A 19,834-nucleotide genomic window follows, 5' to 3' on the forward strand; every position below is an offset into this window, starting at 1 on the left:
CCCCCCTATCCACATCGATTGGACAGTAGTGGAGAGGGTAGTAAGTTTTAAGTTCCTCGGCGTACACATCACAGACAAACTGAATTGGTCCACCCACAAAGACAGCATCGTGAAGAAGGTGCAGCAGCTCCTCTTCAACCTCAGGAGGCTGAAGAAATTTGGCTTGTCACCAAAAGCACTCACAAACTTCTACAGATGCACAATCGAGAGCACCCTGTAGGGCTGTATCACCGCCTGGTACGGCAACTGCTCCGCCCACAACCGTAAGGCTCTCCAGAGGGTAGTGAGGTCTGCACAACGCATCGACGGGGGCAACCTACCTGCCCTCCAGGACACCTACACCACCCGATGTCACAGGAAGGCCATAAAGATCATCAAGGACAACAACCACCCGAGCCACTGCCTGTTCACCCCGCTATCATCCAGAAGGCGAGGTCAGTACAGGTGCATCAAAGCTGGGACCGACAGACTGAAAAACAGCTTCCATCTCAAGGCCATCAGACTGTTAAACAGCCACCACTAACATTGAGTGGCTGCTGCCAACACACTGACTCATCTCCAGCCACTTTAATAATGGGAATTGATGGGAATATATGTAAAATACATCACTAGCCACTTTAAACAATGCTACCTAATATAATATTTACACACCCTACATTATTCATCTCATATGTATACGTATATACTGTACTCTATATCATCTACTGCATCTTTATGTAATAAATGTATCACTAGCCACTTTAAACTATGCCACTTTGTTTACATACTCATCTCATATGTATATACTGTACTCGATACCATCTACTGCATCTTGCCTATGCCGCTCTGTACCATCACTCATTCATATATCTTTATGTACATATTCTTTATCCCTTTACACTTGTGTGTATAAGGTAGTAGTTTTGGAATTGTTAGTTAGATTACTCGTTGGTTATTACTGCATTGTCGGAACTAGAAGCACAAGCATTTCGCTACACTCGCATTAACATCTGCTAACCATGTGTATGTGACAAATACATTTGATTTGATTTGATTTAAATACGTGTATGTGACCAATAACATTTGATTAAATTTGATTTGGAGAGGTTTAGGGACACTTTGAAACGTCCTGTGACCACACCTGACACCACTTACGAAAAACAACTGCCCATTTCTAGTTGTTAATTCTATCAATCCCATTTTTTCCTGATATTGTTCACATGTTGTGGAAGCCATCTGATGTGTTTCCAGCTCTGGGCATCAATAATTCACTGATAGGTTGTCAATTAAAGATTACTTTCAAAATACAAAAACGGTTACTTTGTGTGTGCTTGATCTTGTGTATTCTGAACTGTGTAACTCATATCTACCTTCTCATAATTTCCTCATAATCTCCCAGATATCTTCTTTCCAAATATACCAAGTTTTGGCATGTCAGAATCATGCAATTACACATGAATAGCAGTTACTTTTGGGTATGTCTATTTTGCCAATTTTGCCTAAGAGGTTAGGAAAATATGTACTTTTTACTCCCATACATTTTCCATGACACCTGGAGGCTCAGGCAGGACAGTAATATGGTCCAATTCACACGTATCAATATAACTCATTGTCATTCCTACTGCCTCTGATCTGGCGGTCACAAATACTGCGTTTGTAAATAATGTCTGAGTGTTGGAATGTGCCACTGGCTGTCTGTAATTTAAAAAATAATAACATGGTGCAGTCTGGTTTGCTTAATATAAAGAATTTGATGTCGGGGGAATACGGAATAAGTGGGACACTTCTTGCAATTCAGTCTTCTGTAACCTCCTTCGACATTATACAACATATTAGCCCAACACGTGATACATTTCTGAAATCCTCGAGATGTTTCCTAATAACACACAAAGTAAATGTTGATATCCTATTCACAGGAGGCATGTGTACACTGAGTCAAAATCCTATTTTCAGTTTGCATTCGGTAGACTAGATCAAGCAGGTTAGATCAACTGGGACACCATTCAATTCAATTGTGTGTTATTAGGAAACATCTGACGATTTCAGAAATCTATCATGTGTTGGGCTAATATGTTGGCTAGATGTCGGAAGAAGTTACAAAAGACAGAAATGCAAAAAGTGTCCCACTTTTTCTGAATTCACTCAAATAACTGTCACGCCCTGGCAATAGAGAGGCTTTTTATTCTCTATTTTGGTTAGGCCAGGGTGTGACTAGGGTGGGCATTCTATGTTTTGTATTTCTATGTCTTGGCCTGGTTCTCAATCAGGGACAGCTGTCTATCGTTGTCTCTGATTGAGAACCATACTTAGGTACCCTTTTCCCCCACCTGTTTTGTGGGAGGTTAACTTTGTAGTTGTTCAGGGCAAGCTTCACAGGTGTTTTTTTTGTTCTTCGTTTTGTCAGAGTCATTTTTAAATAAAGTTCAAATGTACGCTTACCGTGCTGCACCTCGGTCCAGTCCTTCAGCCAGCCGTGACAATAACAGTACAAGAAATACATGAATAGTACTACAAGAACCTGAGTTCTGCCTAACCTAAGTACAGGGTAATGTAATGTGAACTGGAAAAGCTTATACTGTAAGTCTGTTCCACTTTAGCTATTCCATGCTCTTTTACTTTAGCTAACTATGGATGGTAAAGTGGGATGACAAAAAAAAAAACAGAATTACAAAATTGAAACCTAATATTGGCAACTCTTTTATGTGTTTTGATTGACCAGTTCATAGTATGCACATTTACATCACAATTTGGGACAGTGCATTATTTATTACCGTTTTATAACCTTAACATCAAAACAGAAAAACAGCTGTCACTGAGCCGGGTGAGCTTCCGGCCCTCTATTATGTCACACCAATGAAGGGATGTAATTTTCATTCATGTTTTATGTCAGACCAAGAAATAAACGTGTCAGGATTAAGCTGTCCCAGTTTATATGATGTCCCACTCTTTCTGAATTCACCTGAAGTATGACAATGTTGTACTTTTCCACCACCACATACTTTTAGACTTTTGTTCAAGTAGTATTTTACTGGGTGACTTTCACTTTTACTTGAGTCATTTTTCTATCTTTTCTTGAACAATTGAGTACTTTTCCACCACTGGAATTACGTAGGCTAGGTTATTAATCCTACATAAAAGTCTGACAAATAGGGATGCTAACAAACATCACACAGATACGCTGCAGAGACGTCTGTTTAGCTTGCTTGCCAGCATGAGCAGTAAGTCAATCAATCAATCAAATTTATTTATAAAGCCCTTTTTTACATCAGCCAATGTCAAAAAGTGCTATACAGAAATCCAGCCTCAAACCCCAATCAGCAAGCAATGCAGATATAGAAGTACCGAACAACTCGGGAAACCCAGCTTCAGCTTAATTAACTGGAGAATAAATGAAACCCTCACCAGCTAGCTACATATCTATTTTAGTTTCCCTGTCCGATTCATAAAACGAGTCCACTTATTGTTATTTTTACCTTTCCACAAACTGTCTGTTACTCGATATGAGCAAGTTAAACCAAATGTATCAAAGAATATGAAATCACGATTAGTTTGCCAGTAACATTTTAGTAATTTAGCTATCCTTCTAAATGTGGTGGTCAGTGGATACACTATGAGTTGAACATATTTGTCTGAAAACGAGCTTGTCGCCAGTTGTTGTTGCCCGTGGTGGAATCATATCTAACCAGCTAGCTCCTGAAGCCTATGTCTATGGGTTCCCGAGTGACGCAGTGGCCTAAGGCACAGCATCTACAGTTCCTGGTTTGAATCCAGGCTGTATCACATCTGGCTGTGATTGAGAGTCCTATAGGGCGGCACACAATTGGCCCGGCATCGTTCGGGTTTGGCCGGGGTAGGCTGTCATTGTAAATAAGAATTTGTTCTTAACTGACTTGCCTACTTAAATAAAGGTATAAAATGGCTGAGGTGACTCACACCCTGTAGCTAACTAACAAGCCCACCTCGGCAACAATGTTATTGGGGTGTGGGTGTCACGAGTCCCGCCGAAGATGGTTCCTCTTCCAGTTCGGGCGGTGCTCAGCGGTCGCCGGCCTACTAGCTGCCACCGATCCCCTTTTCTGTTTCAGTTAGTTTTGTCTGATTAGTTTCACCTGTTTCTGTTTGGGTTTTGTTTTGGGCTATTTAAACCCGGTATGCCCGCCTGCTTTTGTGCGGGTGTAACGGAATTCTTCGTCCTCCTCTAATGAGGAGTATGAAATGTTGGACCAATGTGCAGCGTGGTATGTGTTCATGATGTTTATTTTACTGAACACTGAAAATACAAAATAACAACGTGAAATAAACGAAAACCGAAACAGTCCTGAAAGGTGCAGAAAACACTAAACAGAAAATAATCACCCACAAAACACAGGTGGGAAAAGGCTACCTAAGTATGATTCTCAGAGACAACGAACGAGAACCTGTAATGGCAGATTTCCTCCCCTTCGTCTGAAGAGGAGTAAGGATCGGACCAAGATGCGGCGTGGTAAGTGTTCATGACGATTTTAATAAGAAAAGCACTGAACACTATGAAATACAAAAACAATAAACGAATACGTGAAATAACCAAACCGAAACAGTACCGTGTGGTGACAAACACACACACGGAAACAAACACCCACAAACCAACAGTGAAACGCAGGCTACCTAAATATGGTTTTCAATCAGGGACAATGATAAACAGCTACCTCTGATTGAGAACCATATCGGGCCAAACACAGAAATAGAAAAAACATAGAAACACAAACATAGACTGCCCACCCCAACTCACACCCTGACCATACTAAATAAAGACAAAACAAAGGAAATGAAGGTCAGAACGTGACAGAACCATACCAGGCGAAACAGAAAACCACAACATAGAAAAAAGAACATAGACTACCCACCCCAACTCACACCCTGACCAAACTAAAACAAAGACATAACAAAGGAACTAAGGTCAGAACGCGAGAGCCGAAGCTCCGCCCCTGCGCTTTCTTTTCGAAGAAGCTGGGTCCGGCGGAGCGAAACTATGATGTGGGGGACCGGGAGTTGTTAGCTGTGGTGAAAGCCCTGAAGGTGTGGAGACACTGGCTTGAGGGGGCTAAGCACCCTTTCCTCATCTGGACTGACCACCGCAATCTGGAGTATATCCGGGCGGCAAGGAGACTGAATCCTCGTCAGGCTAAGTGGGCCATGTTCTTTACCCGATTCAGATTCACAATCTCTTATAGACCAGGTTCCCTCAACACTAAGGCCGACGCGCTGTCCCGTCTCTATGACACTGAGGATCGGTCCATTGATCCTACTCCCATCCTTCCAGCTTCTAGGCTGGTGGCACCGGTGGTATGGGAGGTCGATGCGGATATCGAGCGGGCATTGTGGTTGGAACCTGCGCTTTCACATGATCCTGCCGGTCTCTGGTACGTGCCGCTTGGTGTCCGTGATCAATTGATTCGGTGGGCTCACACACTACCCTCTTCAGGTCATCCAGGTATTGCGAGGACAGTGCGGGTCTTGGGGGGAAATACTGGTGGCCCACCTTAGCTAAGGACGTGAGGCTCTATGTCTCCTCCTGTTCGGTGTGCGCCCAGAGTAAGGCTCCTAGGCACCTGCCTAGAGGGAAGCTACAGCCCCTCCCTGTTCCACAATGGCCCTGGTCTCATCTGTCGGTGGACTTCCTTACCGATCTTCCCCCGTCTCAGGGAAACACTACCATTCTTGTCACGCCCTGGTCTTAGTATTTTGTGTTTTCTTTATTATTTTGGTCAGGCCAGGGTGTGACATGGGTTTATTATGTGGTGTGTTTTGTCTTGGGGTTTTTGTAGGTATTGGGATAGTGGTATAGTGGGGTTATTCTAGAATAGTCTATGGCTGTCTGGAGTGGTTCTCAATCAGAGGCAGGTGTTTATCGTTGTCTCTGATTGGGAACCATATTTAGGCAGCCATATTCTTTGAGTCTTTCGTGGGTGATTGTTCCTGTCTCTGTGTTTGTTTGCACCAGATAGGCTGTTTAGGTTTTCAGGTTACGTTTCTTGTTTTGTATTGTTCGTGTTTATTTGTTTATTAAACATGTATCAAAATTACCACGCTGCATTTTGGTCCTCCTCTCCTTCACCGCAAGACAACCGTAATGGAATCAGCCACCACAACGGGACCAAGCGGCGTGGTGACAGGCAGTGGCAGCAGGAGCAACAAAGTCTGGATTATATGACTTGGGAGGAAATAGACAGGTGGGCGGTCGACCCAGGGAGAGTGCCGGGGCCCGCCTGGGATTCACTGGAGCAGTGCGAGGAGGATTATAGGAGAATGGAGTTGGAGAGACGAACACGGCGGTGTGGAAGGAAGCCCGAGAGTCAGCCCCAAAAATGTATTGGGGGAACAGGGAGAGTGTGGCAGAGTCAGGAGTCAGACCTGAGCCAACTCCCCCTGTTTATCGTAAGAAGCCAAGGAGGAAACCAGAACCATAGCTGGTGTTGGAGGTGAGCGAAGCAGAGACTGTGAAGGAGTTAATGGGGAAATTGGAGGAGAGAGTTATGAGGGAGTTGCTGTGTTGGTGTATGAGGTGCGGAATTCGTCCGACGGAGCGTGTCGGGGATTTGATGGCACCTGGGTCAGCTCTTCATACTCGTCTTGAGGTGCGTGCAAGTCGGCTGGTGAAGATTGTGCCAGCCTCACGCACCAGGCCTCCTGTGCACTTCCCTAGCCTTGCACGTCCTGTGCCAGCCCTGCTCTCAAGATCTCCAGTACGCCTTCCCGGTCTGGTCCATCCTGTGCCACCTCCACACACCAGCCCTCCGGTGGCAGCTCCCCGCACCAGGCTTCCTGTGCGTGTCCTCGGCCCGGTACCACCAGTGCCAGCACCACACATCAGGCCTACAGTGCGCCTCGCCTGTCCAGCGCTGCCAGAGCCTTCCTCCTCTCTAGTGCTGTCAGCCTTCCTCCTCTACAGCGCTGTCGGAGTCTCCTGCCTGTCCAGCGCTGCCGGAGCCTTCCTCCTCTACAGCGCTGCCGGAGTCTAATGCCTGTTCTGCGCTGCCGGAATCTCCCGCTTGTTTAGCGCTGCCAGAGCCTTCCTCCTCTACTGCGCTGCCGGAGTCTCCCACCTGTTCAGCGCTGCCAGAGCTGCCAGTCTGCATGGAGCAGCCAGAGCTGCCAGTCTGCATGGAGCAGCCAGAGCAGCCAGTCTGCATGGAGCAGCCAGAGCCGCCCGTCTGCATGGAGCAGCCAGAGCCGCCAGTCTGCATGGAGCAGCCAGAACCGCCAGTCTGCATGGAGCAGCCAGAGCCGCCAGTCTGCATGGAGCAGCCAGAGCCGCCAGTCTGCATGGAGCAGCCAGAGCCGCCAGTCTGCATGGAGCAGCCAGAGCCGCCATTCTGCATGGAGCAGCCAGAGCCGCCAGTCAGCATGGAGCAGCCAGAGCCGCCAGTCAGCATGGAGCAGCCAGAGCAGCCAGAGCCGCCAGTCAGCCAGGATCTTCCAGATCCGCCAGTCAGCCAGGATCCGCCAGTCAGCCAGGATCTGCCGGAAACGCCAGTCAGACAGGATCTGCCAGAACCACCAGCCAGCCAGGATCTGCCAGAGCCAACTACCTGCCTGAGCTTCCTCTCAGTACTGAGCTTCCTCTCAGCCCTGAGCTTCCTCTCAGCCCCGAGCTACCCTTCAGTCCCGAGCTACCCCTCAGTCCCGGGCTACCCTTCAGTCCCGAGCTACCCCTCAGTCCCGGGCTACCCCTCAGTCCCGAGCTACCTCAGTCCCGAGCTGCCCCTCAGTCCCGAGCTGCCCCTCAGTCCAGTGGGGCCCTTGGTGAGGGTTACTAGGCCAAGGTCGGCGGCGAAGGTCGCCAATCTAAGGACGAGATGCAGGCGGACTGAGACTTTGTTGGAGTGGGGTCCACATCCCGCGCCGGAGCCGCCACCGTGGACAGACGCCCACCCGGACCCTCCCCTATGGGTTTAGGTGTGCGGCCGGGAGTCCGAACCAGGGGGGGGGGTTCTGTCACGCCCTGGTCTTAGTATTTTGTGTTTTCTTTATTATTTTGGTCAGGCCAGGGTGTGACATGGGTTTATTATGTGGTGTGTTTCGTCTTGGGGTTTTTGTAGGTATTGGGATTGTGGTATAGTGGGGTTATTCTAGAATAGTCTATGGCTGTCTGGAGTGGTTCTCAATCAGAGGCAGGTGTTTATCGTTGTCTCTGATTGGGAACCATATTTAGGCAGCCATATTCTTTGAGTCTTTCGTGGGTGATTGTTCCTGTCTCTGTGTTTGTTTGCACCAGATAGGCTGTTTAGGTTTTCACGTTACGTTTCTTGTTTTGTATTGTTCGTGTTTATTCATTTTTTAAACATGTATCAAAATGACCACGCTGCATTTTGGTCCTCCTCTCCTTCACCGCAAGAAAACCGTAACAATTCTGGTCGTTGTGGATCGGTTCTCTGTCCTGCCATCTCCTCCCATTGCCTGGTCTCCCTACGGCCCTACAGACTGCGGAGGCTCTATTTACCCACGTCTTCCGGCACTACGGGGTGCCGGAGGACATTGTATCTGATCGGGGTCCCCAGTTCAGTTCACGTCCCGAGTTTGGAGGGCGTTTATGGAACGTCTGGGGTCTCGGTCAGCCTGACCTCTGGTTATCACCCCGAGAGTAATGGGAATGTGGAGAGAGTGAACCAGGAAGTGGGTAGGTTTATGCGGTCGTATTGCCAGGACCGGCCAGGAGAATGGGCGAGGTACGTCCCATGGGCAGAGGTGGCACAGAACTCACTCCTCCACGAACATGTCACCATTCCAATCCGTGCTGGGCTACCAGCCGGTCCTGGCTCCGTGGCATCAGAGTCAGCCCGAAGCTCCTGCGGTGGAGGAGTGGGTGCAAGCGCTCTAAGGCGCCCTGGCTGGTGGACGGCAGAAGAAGAGCGCTGACCGCCACCTCAGTGAGGCACCTGTGTTCGCACCAGGGGACAGGGTCTGGCTCTCGACCCGAAACCTGCCCCTCCGCCTGCCCTGCCAGAAGCTGGGGCCGCAGTGTGTGGGGCCATTTAAAGTCCTGAGGAGGATAAACGAAGTATGTTACAGATTACAACTCCCCTCTTACTATCGTATTAACCCCTCGTTTCATGTGTCTCTCCTCAGGCCGGTGGTAGCTGGTCCCCTACAAGAAGGTGAGGTGCCGGAGGTCCCTCAGCCCCCTCTGGACATCGAGGGGTCCCCTGCGTACACGGTACGAGCTATTCTAGACTCGAGACACCGGGTGAGGGGCCTGCAGAACATTGTGGACTGGGAGGGGTACGGTCCGGAGGAGAGGTGCTGGGTACCGGTGGGGGACATTTTGGATCCATCGCTACTAAGGGAGTTCCATCGCCTCCATCCGGATCGCCCTGCGCCTCGCCCTCCGCGTCGCCCTCGAGGCCGGGGTCAGCGTGCTGAGGGAGCCGCGTGTCGGGGGGTACTGTCACGAATCCCGCCGAAGATGGTTCCTGTTCGGGCGGCGCTCGGCGGTCGTCGTCGCCGGGCCTACTAGCTGCCACCGATCCCCTTTTCTGTTTCAGTTAGTTTTGTCTGATTAGTTTCACCTGTTTCTTGTTTGGGTTTTGTTTTAGGCTATTTAAACCCGGTATGCCCGCCTGCTTTTGTGCGGGCTTGTTTTTCTGTTCATGTGTGTGGATTTATATGGATTCCTTTTTCTGGGCGGTTTTGTCCTGTTTCTTGGACTTGGTTATTTATGCGCCCGTGTGTTTGGCGTGACCGTTACTCTGTTCCTGGAATAAAGACCCACGTTTGAACTAACTCTGCTCTCTGCGCCTGACTCCTCCACCCACTACTCCTAGAAGCCGTGACAGTGGGAATATTAGATATGTCTTTTAATTTTAAGATAACTGTCATTGAAGTTGGTGGTTAGCTACTACTGGTTTTAGATCCAAGGTGAGAGAAATTGTCTGCCATTGTTTTGGTTTTTGGTAAGGGCTCGGAGTGATGTCAAGCACACAAGAAGCGTCAACTAATCACCCGACACATAATAATGACTTTGCCTCCGGCTATCCTACGAAAATAAATTTCACGTACAGTACAGTAGACTACAGTAGAGTACAGTAGTGTTTAATTCAGTAGAGTAGAGTACAGTTTAATATAGTACAGTAGAGTACAGTTTAGTTCAGTAGAATATATTTTAATTAGAGTAGGGTACAATACAGTACATTATACTGTACTGAACAATACTTTTCTTTACTTTACAGTACTCTATTGTGCTCTTTTGTTTTGTACTGTACTGTAATATACTCTACTTTTCTTTACTGTAATGTAATGTATTTTAGTCTGTTGTGCTCTACTGTACTGTGTTGTGCTGTGCTGTCCAAACTTGTGAAATATAGATGTCTATGTTTGGGCCAAATGAAGGCCCGCACCAGATCTAAACCAATTATAGATGTCTGTATTTGGGCCAAATATAGGACCGAGGTAAAGTTGGTTTTATATTCGGACATTCAACAGATTTTCGCCAAAAGCCATTTAAAAATGTAAAAATCAATAACTAATGCACCGTTTGTCACAGAATCATCAAACTAGATACAATGTATTCTAGAAATGTCTAGCATACTTTTACAACCTTTGTTTTGAGGAAGAATTCCAGTTTTGATTTTATAGAAATACATCAAATCTATAAAATGCCATTTAGTATGAATCAATAGCTAATTCACTGTTTGTCACAGAAACATCAAACCAGGTATTATTTATTCTATAAATGTCCAGCATACTTTTACAATATTTGTTTTGACTAAATATTCCAGTTTTGATTTGATAGAGGGCATGTAGTCCGTCTAGAAGGCGTGTGGTCAAAGTTCTAACAAGTCTGTTATACCCTATTAGAAGGGGCCTGGCATAAACTTCTGCATCTTCAGTCATATTAAATTAGATTACAGGAAAAAACTATGGGCTGAAGAGGTCAGCGTAGACATTGTTAATGTTGCAAATGACTATTGTAGCTGGAAAAAGCAGATTTTTTAATGGAATATCTACATAGGTGTACAGAGGCCCATTATCAGCAACCATCACTCCTGTGTTTCAATGGCACGTTGTGTTAGATAATCCAAGTTATAATTTTAAAAGGCTAATTGATCATTAGAAAACCATTTAACAATTATGTTAGCACAGCTGAAAACTGTCGTGCTGATTACAGAAGCAATAAAACTGGCCTTCTTTAGACACGTTGAGTATCTGGAGCATCAGCATTTGTGTGTTCGATTACAGGCTCAAAATGTCCAGAAACAAGTAACTTTTTTCTGAAACTGGTCAGTCTATTCTTGTTCTGAGAAATGAAGGCTATTCCATGTGTGAAACTGCAAAGAAACTGAAGATCTTGTACAACGCTGTGTACTACTCCCTTCACAGAATAGCTCAAACTTGCTCTAACCAGGATAGAAAGAGGAGTGTGAGGCCCCGGTGCACAACTGAGTGAGAGGACAAGTACATTTGAGTGTCTAGTTTGAGAAACAGACGCCTCACAAGTCCTCAACTGGCAGCTTCATTAAATAGTACCCGCAAAACACCAGTCTCAACATCAACAGTGAAGAGGCGACTCCAGGATGCTGTCCTTCTAGGCAGAGTTGCAAAGAAAAAGCTATATCTCTGTCCAGTGTCTGTGTTCTTTTGCCCATCTTAATATTTTATTTTTATTGGCCAGTCTGAGATATGGCTTTTTCTTTGCAACTCTGCCTAGAAGGACAGCATCCTGGAGTCGCCTCTTCACTGTTGATGTTGAGACTGGTGTTTTGCGGATACTATTTAATGAAGCTGCCAGCTGAGGACTTGTGAGGCAAACACAACGTGCCATTGGAACACAGTTGTGATGGTTGCTGATCCTGGACTGGACTTCCTGACGGGCCGCCCCCAGATGGTAAGAGTAGGCAACAAAAAGCCTGCCACGCTGATCCTTAACACTGGGGCCCCTCAGGGGTGTGTACTTAGTCCCCTCCTGTATTCCCTGTTCAGCCATGACTGTGTGGCCAAACACGACTCCAACACCATCATTAAGTTTGCTGACAACACAACAGTGGTAGGCTAGATCACCGACAATGATGAGACAGCCTATAGGGAGGAGGTCAGAGAACTGGCAGTGTGGTGCCAGGACAACAACCTCGCCCTCAATGTGACCAAGACAAAGGAGCTGATCGTGGACTACAGGAAAAGGCGGGCCGAACAGGCCCCCATTAACATCAACGGGGCTGTAGTGGAGCGGGTCGACAGTTTCAAGTTCCTTGATGTCCACATCACCAATGAACTATCATGGTCCAAACATACCAAGACAGTCGTGAAGAGGGCACAGTCTCTCCCTCAAGAGACTGAAAAGATTTGGTGGGGGCCCCCAGATCCTCAAAAGTTTCTACAGCTGCACCATCGAGAGCATCCTGACAAGGTTGCATCACTGCCTGGTAGGGCAACTGCTTGGCATCTGACCGTAAGGCGGTACAGAGGGTTGAGCGAACGTCCCAGTACATCACTGGGGCCAAGCTTCCTGCCATCCAGGACCTATATAGTAGGTGGTGTCAGAGGAAAGCCCATAAAATTGTCAGAGACTCCAGTCACCCAAGTTATAGACTGTTTTCTCTGCTACCGCACGGCAAGCGGTACCGGAGCGCCAAGTCTAGGAACAAAAGGCTCCTCAACAGCTTCTACCCCCAAGTCATTTGACTGCTGAACAATTCATAAAAATCGCCACCAGACAATTTACATTGACATCCCCCCTTGTACACTGCTGCTACTTGCTGTTTGTTTGTTACCTATGCATAGTTTCTTCGCCCCCACCTACATGTACAGATTACCTCAACTAGCCTGTACCCCTGCACATTGACTCGGTACTGGTGCCCCTGTATATAGCCTCGTTATTGTTATTCTTATTGTGTTACTTTTTATTATTACTTTTTATTTTAACCTACTTGGTAAATATTTTCTTCTTCTTGAACTGAACTGTTGGTTAAGGGCTTGTAAGTAAGTATTTCACGGTAAAGTCATCACTTGTATTCGGCGCATGTGGCAAATAAAGTTTGATTTGATAATGGGCCTCTGTACGCCTATGTAGATATTCCAGTTACAATAGTCATTTACAACATTAACAATGTCTACACTGTATTTGTGATCAATTTGATGTTATTTTAATGGACAAAAAAAATGCTTTTCTTTCAAAACAAGGACATTTCTATGTGACCCCAAACTTTTGAATGGTAGTGTATGTTATGGTTTACTCTTAGTTTTCCTTATGTCCCCTGTGGAATGTCCATGTCCACCTGTCTTCTTGGTTAGGCAGGCCTGACCCCTTCATCCCATAGTTTTTTCCTGTAATCAAATGTAATATGACTGAAGATGCAAAAGTTCATGCCAGGCCCCTTCTAATAGGGTATAACAGACTCGTTAGAACTTTGACCTAGACAGACTACATGCCTTCTATCAAATCCAAACTGGAATTTTTAGTCAAAACAAAAGTTGCGAAAGTATGCAAGACATTTATAGAATAAATCATATCTAGTTTGATGATTCCGTGACAAACGGTGAATTAGTTATTGATTTTTACATTTTTAAATTGATTTTGGCGAATGTCTGTTGAATGTCTGTTGAATGTCTGTTGAATTGTCTGTTGAATGTCCGAATGGTGTGAATATAAAAGCAACTTTACCTCGGTAAATATAGGTCGGTCCGAACCGGACCAAAGATTAAGCAAACATAGAAATCTATGAACGTTGAAATCAAGGCGGGTTCGGACCGCGCCAATAAAATAAATTTAAAAAGACGGGCGGTCTAGTTAGGACCAAAGAAATACTTCCAAAAGACGTCTGCTTCGGTCCGTGCTTAGTGTGATAGGCCATACAGCTGCCCCCCATCGTAACGCAAAATGCACGTTTTTTTTATTGTCAATTGAGCCTTTAACAATGTAGGTTAAAAGCAATAGATTTCAGATTATTGTTCAAATTATCAATCCCATGGAATATGAATTCTTGCATCCTAGCTCTGCCTTTGAATATTTTCCATCCCTCATTTTATCAAAGGGGTGTTGAAATGATAAAGACTGGGCTTTCAATACATCATCTAGGCATACAGACCTCATAGCAAAAGAATCATGCTTATGATTTAGGTTATCGTTGTTGTCTTTCCCATAGAGCGCTACCGAAACTAACCAGAAAACAATATTAACTGTTCTAGAGCAACACGTCGTGGCATTTTTCGGTTATGAAAATGTTATTTTACAACCGGGAAAGAAGCCCAGGCTATCGTCACAACTGCAGTCTTTTTTGTCCCGCCCTCCTTCTCTTGCTCTCATCGACTGTTATGTGGGCGTATGGCTCTGTATTTCAAAAATAAGTTATGTCAAAACCAGCGTTTTTTTCCCATCTAAATATTGACTGCCAACCAATCGAATGAGTGAACTCATTCAACAACTGATGCTGAGGTGTTGTATCTAGTAAGTAGGGGATGTTATATCAAGTCTAGGCTATAAATCGAAAATCGTGTAAGCTTTTCTGTTTAATATTCCTACACGACTAGGCTACACCTACCCGGCATATGCCTATTGCAGGCTGAACTTGAAACGCTACTAAGTCCCGTAAACTCCGTGGTGTGGTTGATTTTTTTATTGATTTACCCACCTTTACAAAAGTTTAGTAGTCTAACTATTTTAATTGTAACAGATGGTCGCCTATACTGCTACATTGTGCTAAGTGGAAGAAGAGAACGTTGCTTATCAAATGACGAAACTGTTCCCGCGCACTGTCTGAACAAATGCTTTACTATTAATGAACCAAAAGAAGGACGATATCCAGACCAAGTATCATCATTTGAAAATGGGCGGGAAGTTTACATAAAAGTCTGAACAAGCATCTCTCCAAATGTCATTGGATAACCTAACGTTGTCAGAATATTTTTTCTTCTCTTTCTCATCTGGGACTGGTGAGAGAGCAAGTCGGCAATCAGACGCTACAAAGTTGCAAGCCCTTATCGAAACGGCAGCCATGGATACAGTTGCAGGACAAAAGCAACGCTTTTGAGAGCAGCAGACCAGCATTTTGGGGAGTTGCACCTGTAGGCTAACCTATATTGTCAGTCCCAGAGTGAAGTAGACTAGCGAACGGAGTAGGCTGTCTAGGAAACAGAATAGTTTAATATGGGTTTTTACTCAAGGTCGAATTGGACATTGAATGTGAGTTGTAGCCTAATGCGTTGTAACTGTTGGATGATATCATTTCATGGACATACCCCCCCCTCTCTCTCTGCATTTAGAATACATTATCAGGCTATAGGTTAAAATCTAATGAGGGTAGGCTATGCTACCTGCAGAGTTGGGTAAAATCATCTGGAATAACACCGGTCTAGCCTATACATAAACATGGGGAATATCCATTAACTCTATTTTAGAATCTCAAATGTTACCGACTGCACGTGAACGGGGTTCAATAATAAGTATGAACGTCAACTCTGCAGCTGGACGATTGGAATTAGTTTGACATTTTTCAACTTCGTGCGTCTTGGTCCACTATTGGAAATCCCAAACACCAATCCAACGTGATGAAAATCTATATTTTTAAGGAAGGTGATGATGACCATGAATTTGAGTTAGAAATGGCGTGACATCCCTGTTGTTTTCCGTGCCGAAGCGAGTTGTTACAGTGGGATGGCATTAAAAAGGGAGGCGGACCCTGGCAGTGTAGCCTACCAATTTCTTTCAGAGGGCTACAGACTATTTACTACACTTTAGCAGTGCCTTGTGTCACAACCAAGACTTACAACCAAAATCAAGCACATACAGAGGAGGCCTATCAAGGTTTTTAACCTGTATTATATAACCTTATTCTCTTTATTGTTTTCGTCCACCAAGAATGACTGGAGAGGCAAACAGACTGAGCAGTGCATCTGCGAGAGGAGACTTGGCAGAAGTTGAGATGTTATTACAGAACGGAGCAGATGTTAATGCAAACAATGTATTCGGCAGGACACCGTTACAGGTTGGTAAAGCATTTTATATGAAGCCTAAATCTATAAAATCATTATTTGGTCTATTCAGAAGTTATATGATCGATTTCAACTTAAACTACAACATATTAGCATATTTGTGCATTGACATAATGTCAAATAGACTGAACGGTGTGCTTTGGTGACAAAGTGGTAAAGGTATTAAGAGGCTATACAATTTCTGTAACTTGGATTTACTTTTAGAAATCCAAGTGATTTTCAAGGCCTTATAAAGCATAGACTACTATGTTGGATGTCATAATTGTATTGTATGATTTGTGGAATTAGAGGGCTTTAAAGTGATTTATAGGCCTTAATTTAGTAGCACTATCTGAGCCACTAAAAAAAACAATGTAGATTAATGATTTATATATGATTTACCAGAGACGTGAAATACAGAATACAACACTCTAAATGCAATGTAATATTGTTGTTTTACACATTTTGTAGGCTAAAAGTTTAGCAGCTTTATATTTCTTAATGAAGATGGTGAATCACATGGGTTCACAATGAAAACTCGTTGAATAATGTGATCATGTTGTTGTTTTTTTAAGAATAATGTGTGCCTTAGATCATTGATCAGTAGTGATAAAAAAATAAGATAGAAACATCAAGACCCTGCATGACCCCATGCACTTTGGGCCCGCATGCATACTCAAATAGGCCTATGAAAACGTTAATAGTTTTCAACAAGAATATTTCTCGATTTATAGAAATATAGTTAAAATTATCTGTTTTTTCATCTCATACTTCAATTATGGTGGTTGAGAACTTATACGGTATTGATTTGCTTTTATTGTTACCTCCTTGACCGATACCTTTGAATAACTTCCTTGTACCACATGGGAGTCCCAACCTGCTATGTTTGCTATAGGAATGTAACTACCGTTTATTGTTTTGTCAAGTTACACAATCAAACTAATATGAAAAACGAACACATTGCAGATTGTGAAAGACTTGGTTGATTTGGACAGCCTGTTCATATGACCAAGCTGCATAGATTTTCAGATAGGCTAATCTCTTACCATGTCATAGGGCACAGGGCACAGATGAAAATGCTAAAAGAAAAGTGTTTCAAGTATGGTTCATTGACTGAACCATAACACACGTTTTTGAGAGATTTAGGACAAGTTGCTTTAGCCTGTTGAATGTATAATGACAATTTACAAATTGTCATACTTTATTCAAAGCGCTCAAAGCTTGACCTTATTTTTAAAAAATGATCATCTAAGTAGGCCTATGACACAACACTGTGTCAAACAAAAAACTGCCACAAAACTGTAATGAGCTATTCGTATCGCTCCTCTCTTCCAAATGAAAAATATATAGGCCTATCATGAAACTTAGTTAAATACTGATGATCAACTAAGGCTCTATGATTTAATTAAGTGTACTCTGTTTTATCAGACGGTAATTGGTCTACAGCATTTAGGTCTGAAGAAGAATTTAAAAAAGGTGAAGATAATCATTTATATCCCAGGACTGATAAATCTTTTTGTGGGTACGATTTATTTTTGATCATTCCTTTTGAAAACATAGGTGTAAATCTAGACCTGTGTCTCTGCAACATATCCCTAAATGATTTATATTTTATATTAAAACTGTAGCTTTTACTTCCTATAGGGTACATTTTGTCTTTATATTATTACTTGTGTGTAATTATCCTGCTCTATAACCTCTTCTCATTATATTTTACAGGTGATGAAACTTGGTAACCCAGCCATCGCGGAGGCGCTGCTGAGGGCTAACGCAAATCCAAACGTGCGCGACCATGTCAGGGGTCTCACTATCACTCATGATGCTGCAAGGGATGGATACGTGGACACCCTACGCGTCCTGATAGATCATGGCGCAGACGTCAACCTCTTGGACAACGACGGCAATCTTCCATTGCATCTAGCCGCAAGAGAAGGCTATCTTGACGTGGTTCAGCTCCTTGTTGGTTGTACGAAGGACGCCGCAAGGCACAACTCCGGAGGCCATACACCTTATGATTTGGCGACTATGAACAATAGAGTATCCATTGCGCTATACATTCAGGCGCACATGAATTTATGAATATACATGGGACAATCCTGACTGGGATAAAGAGGTGGAGAGAGAGTAGCAAACATGTAATCTACCTCTCCTTTGTTGCAATGTGTTTGGATGTTTTCAGACATGATAGCCTCAATTTCAACCATAAAGACTATCATGAACTCAGGTCGAGTTACGTTTCCTTGTAACCTGATAAGAACACATTCCATATAGGTTTTGACTCCAGTTTGCTCCATTGCGAAAAAAATGTGACAAGATTATATGCCACTGGAACTATAACAATCATTTTAATCCATTAAAAACTTTTAGGCCCACAACATTTCCCTAACAACTCAACATCTCGAGCGGCAACATGATCTTGCGTTTTGGGATGTTGCCTAATGTAAGTCTAATGGCTGGTTAAAGTGAAGAGGAATTTGTCTTTCAATTCAATCCCAATAATATAATAACTGAATTTGAGATGGGTTTAGTAGGCTATACCGACCATTTCAAATGAAACGAGGAACAACATTGTATCGTTTAACTTCTCTAGACTGTAACAATTTAAAAAGATGACCCTCTTCATCCATTGTACTCTTGTGCACCATAGCAAATGTCTTATTTTGTCCCATTTGTCACGGTTAATTAAACTCATGATATTTTGACTAAAAAGCTGTAGCCTATACCTTTCTTCTCCTTTTCCATGCATACCATTGGTAATAAATGACCAATCTAATGGTAGCCTGACTGATGTGGCGATTCTCTTCGATTTTATTTGCACTTTGTAAATAGGGAAACAAGTACATTTTGTAATGAACTGTGAAAGCATGCGTTTGCTAATATTGACGTTTTATTTTGTACCAAAGACAGCAACTGACTACAGGTCTGCATTGTTTAACCTGTTTGTTTCATTTTCTGATTGGCGTGTCAGGTCAAAATTAGGTTGAAATAGAATGTAGGCGGCCGTCATTTTTCTGTATTGTCTTCTATTTGAATATTGCTAATCAATGTTTTGCACTGTTGTCATTTGTGAGACGAATAAATTCAGTTGTCCACTGATTATTCGATTGTTGTCGTTTTTCTTTTAGCATTTGACCTTTTTATCTAGATCCCCATGCTTTCATGATAGCCGAGGCTACTCAGCACTACAGTTGTGATAAATGCACCTACATGAATCATTTTGCATTACACTATAGCCTTTCCTTTACTCAGCCATTAGAAGAAAATATAGGCTATTGAAAGTAGGCCTATATATTGGAATTAAATATCTGAGCTGGAGCGTAAATTGCCTACATAGTGTTCAAAATGAAAAATGCTGCAAATATTGTTACTCATATCCAAACATGGGCTATATGACATCCCCGTTACTTCTGAATTGAGTGTCTAGTAATATCAGTGTGATTATGAAATCACATAATGTTAGTTTTGCTGTGACTATAGAGTTGCTTTATTTTATGGGGCTATTCAAGCCATCTATAGACACGTCTGTCTATAGGCCACCCTAATTTCACATTCAAACAGATTTTGAATCAGTACATAATCTCGGCATGCCTCACTTACAATTACAGTAATACTTATAGGATACTTCAGATGCGATTATGACACATGTTAGACAACATTATTTGATATATAACCAACACTCATAACATCTGCATGAAATTATAGGCCACTCACCACTGAGACAGGCGATTCTTATATAATTTTTTATATATATTGTTATTCCTTTGCAAATTGACAGTGCAATGAACATTAAAACACGAACTTAAAACAGTCACACGCTTGTGCATGCCACATGGAGAAATGCAAAAGCATAGCCTACAACCGTTAGGTGAGTAGGAGGAACATGTCCTTTTTTTGTCCGACGGTCATATTTTCGAAT

At 43.6% G+C, this 19,834-nt stretch overlaps 1 protein-coding gene across 3 annotated transcripts; it reads left to right on the plus strand.

Moving 5' to 3' along the window:
• Positions 1-14,272: 14,272 nt before the first annotated feature.
• Positions 14,273-19,017, plus strand: cdkn2c (cyclin-dependent kinase inhibitor 2C (p18, inhibits CDK4)). 3 transcript variants are annotated; one of them, XM_042322166.1, is made up of 3 exons: positions 14,273-14,395; positions 15,806-15,932; positions 17,638-19,017. In XM_042322166.1, the coding sequence occupies exons 2-3, from the start codon at positions 15,807-15,809 to the stop codon at positions 17,995-17,997; spliced, it is 486 nt and encodes a 161-aa protein (XP_042178100.1). In that variant the 5' UTR covers positions 14,273-14,395; position 15,806; the 3' UTR covers positions 17,998-19,017. The 3 variants fall into 3 exon arrangements, with proteins under 3 accessions (XP_042178100.1, XP_024277384.1, XP_024277382.1); XM_024421616.2 differs by lacking the exon at positions 14,273-14,395 and adding an exon at positions 14,419-15,130; XM_024421614.2 differs by lacking the exon at positions 14,273-14,395 and having other exon boundaries at positions 15,195-15,932.
• The last annotated feature ends 817 nt before the right edge of the window (positions 19,018-19,834 follow it).

This window comes from Oncorhynchus tshawytscha, linkage group LG05 (assembly GCF_018296145.1).
Source record: "Oncorhynchus tshawytscha isolate Ot180627B linkage group LG05, Otsh_v2.0, whole genome shotgun sequence".
Lineage (NCBI taxonomy): Eukaryota > Metazoa > Chordata > Actinopteri > Salmoniformes > Salmonidae > Oncorhynchus > Oncorhynchus tshawytscha.